At 37.6% G+C, this 12,951-nt stretch overlaps 1 protein-coding gene across 1 annotated transcript in view; it reads right to left on the bottom strand.

Annotated features, from left to right (window-relative positions):
• The window catches only part of MIPEP (mitochondrial intermediate peptidase), a 73,372-nt gene that overhangs the window by 13,475 nt on the left and 46,946 nt on the right, over positions 1-12,951 (bottom strand). Inside the window, exon 16 of the mRNA XM_062567195.1 lies at positions 11,473-11,592. Within this exon, the coding sequence (XP_062423179.1) occupies positions 11,473-11,592 (120 nt within the window). The remainder of the gene's footprint in view (positions 1-11,472; positions 11,593-12,951) is intronic.

The following is a 12,951-nucleotide window of genomic DNA, read 5'->3' as shown; positions in this document are numbered from 1 at the left end:
TAACTGTGAAGGTATTATTTTAAAGTATTGGAAGGAAAAGGTGTTTTCAGTAAAAGAAAAAAAAATATACTGTCTGGCAATGAGGACAGCTGGTCCCACTTTTTTTTTCCTTTGACTCCTCTTTGCATTTTCATGCATTTTCTTCACATCCTCTACATCCTATCCCAGACAGAAGTTCAGTATCACTTTTCTCCAGTTCCAAGGTACCTGCTCACCAACTTTCACAGCATGGAACAAGAATATCCAGTCATCAAGTACAGTAAATTTAAGTCTCATCCTTTCCTTACAGTGACTCCCAGAATCAGCATGCCAGTCTACAGGAAGGAATGCCCTTCTGTGAAGCTGCTCCGTGTTCACTTTCCTAAAAGAACGGAGGCGGCAGGTAGACAAGCTTCCTGACAGGGCTTTTTCTTCCCCGACGCTCCCAGTAATTGGAACTAGAGAAACAGCATTGCTAGCAGAAGTCTGTGCTGTGGGGCTGCCAGGTCCCAAAGCACAAGTTCTGCTCCAGAGTGGGCTTATTTTGGGGAGGCCAAATTGTCATGTAACAAAATTTATTTTTCCACTTTTCTATTTAGACAGCTCGTTTAATTTACAAAATGAAAAAAAGGATTATTACATACATTTTACAGCTTAAAAACCTCTCTCCTTCATTTGGAAACAAATCACAAATTCTTTTTTTCTTATTATATAAATTTGTTACCTACGTTTATATCATGTTTTGAAGACATCCTGCATTCATTCTGACTTGAAGAAGCAATTTTATGAGCTTTGGATTGAAGAGGTTGCAAACTGCTTATGTCAGTGGCTACTTCTGGGGAACAGCTAGAGCAGTCGCTGACTGGCAGTGACAGTCCTCTCAATAGGTATGCATCTGCTTGTTTGCTCAACTTATTTTTCTCTAGTTTGAGCTGTACTCGTCTGGGTTTTATAGAATTACATCACCATCGCTCTGGAGCTACACAATAATAAAAGAGCCCAATGAAGGCTTTTAAAGCCACTTCGTTAGCTGCAGTTTCTAATCTTGTTTAGAATAACAGAAAGTTAATTTCAAGAAACCACATCTTGTGCTGCCCCCCTAACTTGCTTAACATCAATATTCTTCAGAGTTTTTCTAGTGTCATGCACTTCTGAGTTAGCAGTGGGAGACTGCAAAGTAAACCAACTCAGAGACATCACTGCCATTTGAGAAAGTCAGTCAAACAAGAGATTAAGATTTGAATTTATAACACTTTTGTGTTTTTATTATAAAATGATAAATAAATCTGGCAGGGCAGGGAATGTAAATATTTTTGCAGTTGCTTACACTGGAGAAGAGGAAAGGAATTTAACATGCAATTAACCACTTAGGTGATTCTAGATATGTACCATATGGTCTTTGAATTAGATAAATTAAAGAAAAATAATTCATTTTTATTTATAATCTATTAATGCATTTGAGCTGCTATAGCAAAACCATTTTAAACTATTTACTTTTCACTCTCTCCTCTCCTCCCCCCCAAGGGACTGTGGGGGGAGGAAGGGAACAGAGAAATACTGACTTCAGAAAGCTACATTTACTATTTTGCATTGCTCCAAAATCCTTAATCTTTGGATTGAAAAACAGAGACACAAAAGTTGATGTTATATTCTAATTTGTACAGATTGAGAAATGGTGCTATTTGTAAATATTATAACTAGTTTTAGCAGTAAAATACTAAAAACGCGCAATCTGAAAATTTCCAGGAGTCCTTCACGTTCTGACAGACAATTCTGTTCAAACACACCCCATTCTGATAACAACAAACAATTAATACTATGGCCTAAGTTTTACAGATTCAAAAACCCCAGATAACCACAGCGAGGTCATCAAGGCTTCCTCTGTGTACAGTTTCAGGCTGAAGCCCAATGTTTCTGCATTACAGTTAAACTGAATTTTAAGTATTGAGTTATTATTTTAAAATAAACATCATGAATGCTGCTTAAGATAAGTTCTTACAAAAATGAGAAAAATTCTAAGCAAAATTGTAACTGCAAAATATATTTGCTAATTCACTTTAATCACGTAAAGCATCTTTACCTACAACGGAAGATGAGATAGCTACTATTTTACAATAATGTTCATTTACTATCTTTTGCCAGAATATCTGGCCACGAGACAGGGATCTAGGGGATCACCATTTTAACCCTGAATCTGGCACAAACTGTAATATGAACTTGAAGAAACTATTTCTTTTTTCTCCTGCTCAGTCCAATTGCCATCTCCTGTTAAGCAAGGGGGGCATTACTTCCTCTGTCTCTCTCATTCTTTTCTGTTTTGATTGCAAGCTTTTCATAGAACAATCTCCCATTATACTTGGAGACATCTCATTTGAGGCCTTCTAGACTATATTTATATAAATGATCATATTAATTATATATATATATCAATATCAAACCCCTACAGCTCCAGTACTACAATCCTTAAAAATATGCAAGTTTGATATGTGAGAACAGAAATATGAACTATACAAAATTATTTTCATTTATATATATATATATATATATATATATACACATACACACACACATATGTATGTATGTAATATTTCAGGTAAATCTACAGAACATACTGCTATGTCAAAACATTACTAAGAGATGTATGCAACTACTTTTTGCACTTTTGCTTAAAATGCTCTGCTACATGTATATATTATCACTAGGGTATGTTCGAGTTTCGTGGGGCTAATATTTGTAACAAGAATTTCCTTAGAAGTGCTTAGATCTTATGGTTTCTGTAAACACCCTGCCACTATAGATAGCTGCCCAGTGAAGAGTGTTATATAACCACTAGGAAACAAACCTTCACAATATTCATTATCAGTATTTTCTTTATCATAAAATGAACTCAACTCCAAAAAGACAGAAACCTAAACAAACCTTGAAGGGTGACTATAAGAGCTTTTGACAGTTCCAGCACCTACGTTAGTACTCAGCCAGGCAACAATCTTTTTGAAATGACTTTTAGCTATTAATTAGTTATAGAAATATCGCTTCCCCAGAGTTCACTGCATATGCCTTTATTAATCTTTTCCTCTAATCCAGACTCTTCAACTTGATTTTATAACACACTTTTAAGAAAGTCCATACAAAAACTAATCCAGGGATTTGCTCTTTGTATAAACAACTTTGATTTCCAACATGGCAATGTGAAAAATTACTTTGAAAGGCTTACACAAACTTCAAAAGGTTGAGCAACGACTTGTGACTTCATCTCTCTTCAAAATACTCCAAAAGGTTGAATCCGAGCAACATCAGCGTCTCTTCAAGTAGTTGGTCAAGAGAGAAAGAGCAAACTATTTTGAAGGCTCTATGCCTCTATTACGAAATATACATCTCTAACCTGGAACAGTGGTTCCTTTAAAACTCCCTACAAAGGAGATTCTAGAACTACTGGTATCTGTTTCCCCCTTCAACAATGAGTTATAAAGATCCATAATCACATCTGCTGTTAAATAAATCACTTTTTCCCTTCTGTTATGCTCTTGCTTGTAAGAAGCAAATGATTAGAGTCTTGGTTGTAACAACGTTTTTTCTTAGAAGCTTTTAAATACCAGAAGACATACATGATCTTGTGGGTTATTTAGTTTTTTTCTTTGCCAGTCAAATGAAGACTTCTTCAACTTTCCTTCCAATCTGTCTACATCTTTTTAAGATTCAGATACGTACTATAGGACACAAGATTCCCAAGTTCCTAGTAACAAATAGCAAAATATTAAAAAAATTAGATATGATTTTCTTTAACAGCGTCCCATAATTAACTCACCTCACTTTGTTAGATTCTTTTGGTAGTAGTGTTCTTTTTGCAATTACCATTCTCCAAGTATTTTTGTTTTTAATTGTTTTCCTAATGCAAACTACTTTGTTTTGAAACAACAAAATCCTCAACATTTTGAACAATTCTTCCTAGTTCTCTGGATCATTTAAGTTCTGTTTTTCATGATTTCTGCAATCTTTGTCAATTGGAACATCTTCTATAAACATGATATGGATGACTGTCAGGTTATCATCGGAACAATAGCAAGTCCTGGAGAGACCCCTGGTGACCTCCACTTGAAGTATCTTTCCAGACTGAAACTAGGCTTTTATCTGTTCTTTCAGCATGTTTTCTACATGCCACCTCTGCCATAACTCCACAGTTTGCTTGTAGAACTATGATTTCCAACCGTGTCAGAAAGCTTGCTAAGTCTACAGTTATACTATCAACTGCTTCCTTCTTATCTCCAAGGTCAAACAATATATTAGAGAAGAAAAGTAGACTTTTCTATCTCAGATGGTTTTCAACAAAAACGTGCTTTTTGAACACTTGATTGTTCCCTGGATGCTTATGTTTAATAATCCGTTCTACTACTTGTTTAGCAATGAAGTCTGAAAGATTAGTCTATAGGTCCACATGTTCTCTCTTTCTCTCTCTTTTTTTTTTTTTTTTTTTGTAACAATAACTATCATAATAGCCCTCCCACTTCTGAGTTTGTGAGTTTTAATTCCTCCAGGTTAGTGATTGCTTTGACAAACTTAAATACTCTGAAAACCTGGCTACATCTAACCTAATTATTCTCTAAATTTTCATTCCTTAATCTCAATTGTATTGCTACCCCACTCTTAAAAATCATATGCATTCCTAAACAAGGTTCACTTATTTTTAAAAAAATACTGAAGTAAAGCCATGGAATATTTCTGCTTTGTCTGCCATTTGTTGTTCTTCTTTCCCCACTAAATCCATGCTTTATCTGTTCCTCTCATTCCTTCAGCAGTTATAGAATTTTTTATTACCTCCACTACATGTAGTTTACAACTCAGTATTTCTAGTCTTCTTCTGAATTCTTGTATTCTTTTGATAGTTATCTTTAGATATATCATCATTTCTATTTTTTATGTTCTTTACAAGGTCTTTAAAGAGTCCACAATACACTTAACTCTGGTACCTTATTCCCAAATCTTCTTTGTATCAGAATAATTTGTGTCTTTGATTCAATCTCTTCAATACCTACATAAGAGATTAAAACACATTCAATACCTATATCATGTGTTTTGAATCATCATACTTGGCTATCTTCTTACTCCATAAAATACATGGCAAGCTTCCACTTTCTGATGCATTTTCTTAAATCATTGTTGGCCTTCGTCTTTGCAAGTTGCTCAAAACTTCTACAGTCTTACATTTTGCCCATTAAAGCCTATCCTCTTTTCCATACTTTTCTACTTTTACATGGCTTCTGCTTTTCTAGCAACCTCCTTTTCCCTGATATTCAAATATACAGGCTTTTTCAATTTTCAGTCCCTTTCAGAATTTTTTTGACTGGCACCATAAATGTTATTCCCTCATCCCCCAAGGACCTCAGGTCCTTTTAAAAAACTCTTTGCCGACAGCAATAATTCTGCCTTTTAGTTGTTTGTCTTTATTTCTGTTAACCTACCTCAGTTTTTATCAGTTTTGTTTTGGTTCTAAGACTGTATTAATTTTACTTAACAAATCTAAAACAAAATTAGGAAAAAGATTTTAAACAAAAGAAGTAGGAAGTGCAATCATAGTTTAAATTTAATAGACAGACAGTTCTTAGCTTTCCTTACCAATAATTTCAAGACTAATTTTTCAGAATGAAAAACCACTTTCACCTTCAGAGGCTAACGATTATCACTATTTATTTTAGGACAGTTGGCTCATCAATTGCACAGCCTAACCGTTCTCTTTATATGGTGCTACTGATATGCAAATAAAATGTTATATATGATAGCAGTTATGTGTACACACTCTTCTTAGTCACTCCAAGGACCTAACAAGAAATCATAAGACAACAGATGCTATGATAATATAGATGGCATATTTGATCATAAGATGCTTCACTCAAACTTTCAATCTTTAGTAGGTGGAGGAGTCTTAATGATACTCTCCGCTGCAGCACTTTTAGTAACAATGATCAGTGCAAGACTGTGACACAGAACTTCAGAAACGACAATGTCTCCACTTTTGCCTTTGGCTTATTTTATATAACTAAGTACGAAGTCACCTTCAAACCCTAAGAAAAGGCTAGAAGGATATGGCTTTACTTTTGCTCTGAGGTTGTACTTGAACACAATTTAAAGGAGACTTGGGCACAAGACAGCACTGTGTGCTGCGGAAGAGGTTTGAACCTGCTTCCTCTCTCAGAGAAGTAAGTTCTTTCTGTCTAGTGCCACCAATTCCTCTTCAGCTCACCAACTTCCCAGATATCTTTATATGCATCCTGTTAATGAAATTGTTGTAGTCCTAAAATCCACTGGCAGGCTACATCTACTGGTAGTGCCTGACAGCCTCCATGAGCAAGCACTCCAAATACTATGTTGCACCTCATCCAATGATTTCCTTTGTCAGGAACATGTTGGGACACAATTCCAGCAACTTAAGACAAAACTTAGGTGGAGCCTTAAAAGACGAGGATCCTTGTTTGGGTAGAATCCGCCCAGCTGCAGGAACAAGAAAGACTAACAGCCATGTCTATGATGCACCATTTTCCATTGACTTCTTCCTTCTAAGGTAGAGGTAAGCGAACCTGCCTTGTTTTTTGTTGGCAAACTTGGCTGGGTAAGATATTTGGTCTCACAGACATTTTGGTCACTTCAATCACTTTCAACCATAGGTCACTAAAAAATTCTCATACTGCCAAACAAAATTGCACTCTTGACAGAAGTATATAAACATAATTAAGTCTGCTACATAATGGAAATATTAGGCCACCAGCAGAAGTGGTCCTTCTGAACTAATGTGTACTTAACATGCTGGAACAAATAGGTATTTAAGTAAATTATTCAGTGTTCCAAAACAATGTCAAGAAGCTCGCTACATAGTAACATGTTCCCTCCTATCACATGTAAATATAATGATTTGTGTGGGTTAATTCTAACATTGCATTTTATATTTGAGTACTACATAAAAGACACATGTACGTTTCAGAAAGACAAGTTTATCGTAAGATAATATAATTTTAAATTTGGAAAATGGATATTTAGCAGTGGTCTAAAAAAGAATCCAGAGTCACTGTGCCTCACTTTTCAAGACTATTTGTTCCTGCAGTGACAAGTCAAACCAGCATTTCTCATCAAGCTTTCAGAATAGAATGAAGAAAGGTTGTTATGAAGGACAGACCATTACTATGGAATTCCACAATAAATTTTCTAAAAATTGAAATGTACATTTTCAAACTAGTTCATTATTTCATACACAAAATTCAAGTATGATGATTTGGGTGGTTGGTGTTTATCGTAAAACTACATACTTCAATATTGGGAACTCTTTGCTGTAGCTAGAAGAGGTTGCAATCTACAATATCAATGCAAAGCCTGTTTAAGTTGTGTCTCATTTTTTCTTTCCATATTGAACTAAAGCCCACAGCAGGAGATAGGAAATTATTATGCCTGGCTTAGGATTAACAATGGTGTGTCATTAAGTTTTGATGACTGTCTCAGAGAAAAGTAGTTTTCAAGTCTGAACTTGAGGGGACAGGCAGGGGACTAAGCAGCAGATCATGATGAGAAACTTTGATCATGTCTCAGGTAGATCAAAGGGTCACCTGATACTTTTAAAGAAAGTCTCTTTCGGCATTTTGGAGACAAAGGTAGAAGAAACCAGGAGAGATACTCTAAAAGCAGATAGTTTTCAATTGCAAGGCAGGTCATGCTAAATGGAAATTGGCTTTACAAGAGATGAAAAATAAGCCATGATTTGAAGAAAAGTTTTGAGTAAAAGCACAGTACTGAATTCCCCAGAACATACAGATGTACACTGAGTACATTCAGGTAGAAACGGCAGAAAAAGGTATGGTCACTACTATTTGTTTTTTCTTTATTTCTTAAAAGAGTCAAAATGAAGATTCATAGCTTTTTAAAGCCACCACAAGAAATCAAGAATCCAGCCTGTGTCAAGTTTCTACGTATTTTCCAAATTCAGTAACACAGATCATCTCTGGCAACAAAACCGCTAGACACTACAAAAACAGCCAAACATACCTTTCCTTGCCCCCTGCCTGGTGGTCATCAGCTTTTGGATTCAGTAATAAAGCCAAGAAACTGCACTGGAATTTTATCTTCCAGAAGCCAAAAGCAGCTAAGTGTACTTCTGAACAGATAAGCAATGACGAACCAGAACCTTAGAACCAGAGCTGCTTTCTTTAGGAAAACCAAGTCTTGTGGAATGCCGTTTCTCTGTGCTTCAGAGACTCTGCACAGTCTTTGCTCTTTCTGTCCTTCTCACTTAGCATTTGCATGTGGCCCTAGCTCCTGTGACTGTGTCAACGGAGCCAGTGTAAATATTACTACCTGCTGAGCCAACTGCCCCAAAGCATGGATAACCTACTAAGGTGGTAAGCACAGGCTACGACAGGATTTCCTTCCCAGTGTTTCTCCTATTGATGGCACGTGAGGCAGGACATTAACTGTGAATGGTGATTTGAGTTACCTTTAAATAGATATCACCACAGAGGTGAGGCAGCAACTACTTAGACACATATAGTTTATATTCCTCATTTTGAAAGTCTTCTGTTAAAAGGATGCACAAATCATCCTGACCTGTACCTCCAGAAGACAGAAATTCATACACTAATGGTATCTGCTATAACTTTATTTCAGAAAATGGCTCTGCTAAATGAGATCGAAGTTCAGCATATTAGGCAGGATATTCACTCATCACGTTTACTTAGCTGTCAAGAGCAGTAAGAGGGAATTCAGGAAGTTTTACCTCTATCTCTTTCTTTACAGTCACAAAGAAGGAAAACATAATAAAGGACGGTTGTGCAGCACCGACAGAATCACAGAATGGTTGAGGTTGGAAAGGACCTGTGGAAATCATCTAGTCCAACTCCCCTGCTCAAGCAGGGTCACCTACAGTACATTGCACAGGATCATGTCCAGGTGGATTCTGAAGATCTCCAGAGAAGGAGACACCACAACCTCTCTGGGCAACCTGTGCCACTCTCACAGTAAAGAATTTCTTCCTTATATTCAGGCAGAACTTCCTGTGTTTCAGTTTGTGCCTCACTGCGTCTTGTCCTGTCGGTCGCTTGGCACCACTGAAAAGAATCCAGCCCCATCCTCTTGACACCCTCCCTTAAGGTATTTGTTGACATTGGTAAGATCCCCTCTCAGGTTTCTCTTCTCCAGACTAAACAGGCCCAGCTCTCGCAGCTGTTCCTCGTAGGGCAGATGCTCCAGTCCCCTAATGATCTTTGTAGCCCCACACTGGATTCTCTCCAGTAGCTCCATGTCTCTCTTGTCCTGGGGAGCCCAGAACTGGACACAGAACTCCAGGTGTGGCCTCAGCAGGGCTTAGTAGAGGGGCAGGATCACCTCCCTCGACCCGCTGGCAACAATCTTCCTAATGCAGCCCAGGAGACCATTGGCCTTCTTGGCCAAAAGGGCAAATTGCTGGCTCCTGGTTAACCTGGGTGTCCACTAGCACTCCCAAGTCCTTCTCTGCAGAGTTGCTTTCCAGCAGGTCAGCCCCCACCCTGTACTGCTGCAGGAGGTTATCTCTCCCTAGGTGCAGGACTTTGCACGTCCTTTTGTTGAACTTCATGAGGTTCCTCTCCGCCCAACTCTCCAGCCTGTCCAGGTCTCTCTGAATGGCAGCACAGTCTTTTGATGTATCAGCCACTCCTCTCAATTTGGTATCATCAGCAAACTGCTGAGAAGGCACTCTGCCCCTTCATCCAGGACATTGATGAAGAAGATGAACAAGACTGGTCCCAGTTCTGACCTCTGTGGGACACCACTAGGTACAGGCCTCCAACTGGACTGCGACAGACAATGCTATTACAGAATAATCATGTTAATCCTGTGAGAGCTTCACTAGGAAACAGTTATTTTTACCCAACACCACTAATTTAAGATATACAAACCTGACAGAGTAAGCCACAACTGAATCTAAACCTGTAGAAATCAGGTAAAAATAGAATCATCAGAATATTTTACTTCCTCAACCAGACCTGTATGTGCCTATCAAAGGGTAGATGAAAAAACAAACAAACAAACAAAAAAAAACCAACAACAGAGAGGTCTCTCTTACTCTATTTCAATGACTAACTCTGAAATGAAAGGAAGAATATACTCTCTTCACCTAAAAAATGCTTTTACTTTCAAGATGCTGCTTATCTTCTTTTTTAGATTACTAAAAACAGATCTCTGGTTTAGAAGTAAGAGCTGCAAAGGACAGCAAGTCAAATTACAAACATGAATTATTCTACAGAAATTACTAACAGTTCTTCTAATGTCATTCCTTGACAACTTTTACTGAGATGTAAATTGTATTACAGTTCTTGCCTAGAAGTACTAATTTAAATTCAGCAAATTTAAAGAACATACAATTTCTGCCAATTCAAAAGTCCCAGGCCAAAACTTGCTATACCTCTGGATATTGAGGCTATGTTCATTACAAGATGATACATTCCTTTGAAAGCAACAACTAAATAAAAAAAAAATTAAATGGAGTGAAATATAGACCAGCTTTGAAAGGAAGAAACTATTCTGTTCACGGGCTAATTAACACCTGCAGAGAAGCAGTGTAAAGCAACACCTACAAAAGTGCTCTGAACTCAGATGTCATTCTCTGAAGACATTCTGCTTCCACTTCTCTGGCTAAGGAATTTGCCAGGCCAGGAGATGCAGTATGAGGAGGAAAGGGCTGAAGCATGGATATGCTCATATCCCTCTTAGCGAATTAGAATTTCATTTTTGATTAGGAGAAAAGTACATTTCTTGGACAGCAGAAAATAGACAAGGTATCCAGAGAACTCTGACCAAAGGCTATACTCTGGCTGAAAACTCAGGCCCAGACAGAACAGGAAATCTATTGGCTCTAATCTATGCAAACTGCATCTTCAGACACTCAAATAAACTTTAGAACAATAAACGCACTCTTAGTCATGATGTAAATCAAAATCACATAGCTCAGCAGAACTCAAGAGTTTTTCTAAGGAACACTTTCAGCCGATGTTACAGATGAAACACGAAAGAATTAGTAAGTGTCTTGCCAAAAGTCACAGCAACAGCAGTACAGTGGGAAAAACTCACAAGTTCTACTTTACCTGGACTTTCTTTCACACATTGACATTGCAAAAAAATAACACACAGCACACGACAATACACAGCACACTGATTTGTTGTCTTTTACAAATAGGCCCTTGTAAAACTAAAATAAACCCTATTTCCAATATATTTTTTCTAGTGCCTTCCTTGGTGAGAAAACAGAGGAAAAAGTAATTTAGTTCAGCATGATATGCCTAAAATTACATAAAAATGTACAAGAAGAAACTTTTTGAGTGTTAGCTGAAAAACATCAACTCTATACTGGAAAAAATGCCATAAAAAGAGAAATTTCTGTTTTCAACTTTACAATACAATAATAAGCATGTGAGTATGCATGGAGACAAATATTCTACTGGAAAAAAAATGCATAGCTTACATAGCTGCTATGGTTCTACTCACTGTATTAGGTACATACGGCAATCCATAAAATTTCTCCTGTGTTTCCTTTAAAATTTCTGTAGTTGATCTTTTCAGAGGATGTTTCCCATGGTAGATTTGGTCCAAGACAGCATAAAAGATCTAAAGAGATTAAATACATGTTTACCTTTGTTATATGGCCTTTGATAACCAGGAAATATAAATATGGAGGAAAGGGAGAGGGAGGAAAGGGAGAGGGAAAAGTTTAAATATTTAAGGTTTTGTAAATCTTCTGTTTTTAGTATAACATGGAAGAAGAGAAGCAGGCTGCTGGAGTACACTAAGCACCATCAACATGACCTAGCACAAACACGTGTTTAGGTCACTGAGAAGACTAGTAGGACTAAATCTCCTGCATTTTTAAATAAAGTTGGAAGACCTGTCCCTAAGCCCCCTAGAAATTCCCCTTTAAAAATGTTTTTAAAACAGAATTAGTACAAAGACTGACAGAATTAGTAAAAGCACTGAAAGTCATTCAAGTGGACACAAGAAAATAATCCATTCCAAAATGCCATGCACATGGCCATGAGAATACACCACATCTGCAGAGGTAAGATATGGCCCAGGCAGCGGACATGAGAAGATACACATGCAGCTCTTGATGCTTCCCTTGTCTTAGCTCCCACAAACAGAGGGATAAATTACTGCAGTGTAAACTAAGCATGATTTTAAACTGCACCAGTAAAGTAGTTTGCTGCAGAGGTAAGAGCTGGTCACAGGCAACTGTTGTGCAGAAGCATGTAAACTGTGACATCAACTCACAGAAACAGAATATAGATGCAGACTAGAGTGACTAATCTTATTTGGAGATTATGAAAGCAGCACTAATGAACAGACTTTTCAGGCAAAAAAAGCAAAGTAAAATATCTGGCACTTGAACAGCATGTATGAAATAAGCATGCATGAAAGACAGTGCCAAACTTAGCGAAATTCCTGTGGTATTTATGATAGCAAGGGTGACTGAGAATATGAACAACAGAAGCACCATAAATAGGTCTGAAAACTACCTGAAGTAATAGCCCTAGAAAACTCACTTTCTTCTACGAGTCTAGGCCTCTGCGGCTCTGCAGGAGTTATTTCAGACTGGTTTCACTGTCTACCTCACCTCTCCAAAACCCCAAACCAAACACCAGGAACTTCAGCATCTGATCACAAAATCTGGCATCCTTTTTCAAACAAACCATGATCCTCTTTTCTTTTGTCTCCCTGTTCTGCTTGTACCTGATTGTAGTTGCTTTGCTCTTCAGTGTTCCTCACAAGATGGAGCAGACTACACTGCGGTGGACCTTCTCTACAGCAAAATTTGTAGTCAAGTAGTTTTGTGGTCAGAGAGCGGGAACAAGAGCTCAGCTCACAGTCAAGAAGTGTGGAAACAAGAACTAAAGGGCAGTGAATTGGGCTGCCTAAAGAACAATGTGCTAATAGAAAGCAAGGGAAATGAGTCACTCAAGCCAGCTCTAC

This window comes from Rhea pennata, chromosome 1, assembly GCF_028389875.1.
Source record: "Rhea pennata isolate bPtePen1 chromosome 1, bPtePen1.pri, whole genome shotgun sequence".
Classification (NCBI taxonomy): domain Eukaryota; kingdom Metazoa; phylum Chordata; class Aves; order Rheiformes; family Rheidae; genus Rhea; species Rhea pennata.
The sequence above is the reverse complement of the archived record's forward strand: the minus strand, read 5'-3'. Positions and strand labels throughout refer to the sequence as shown.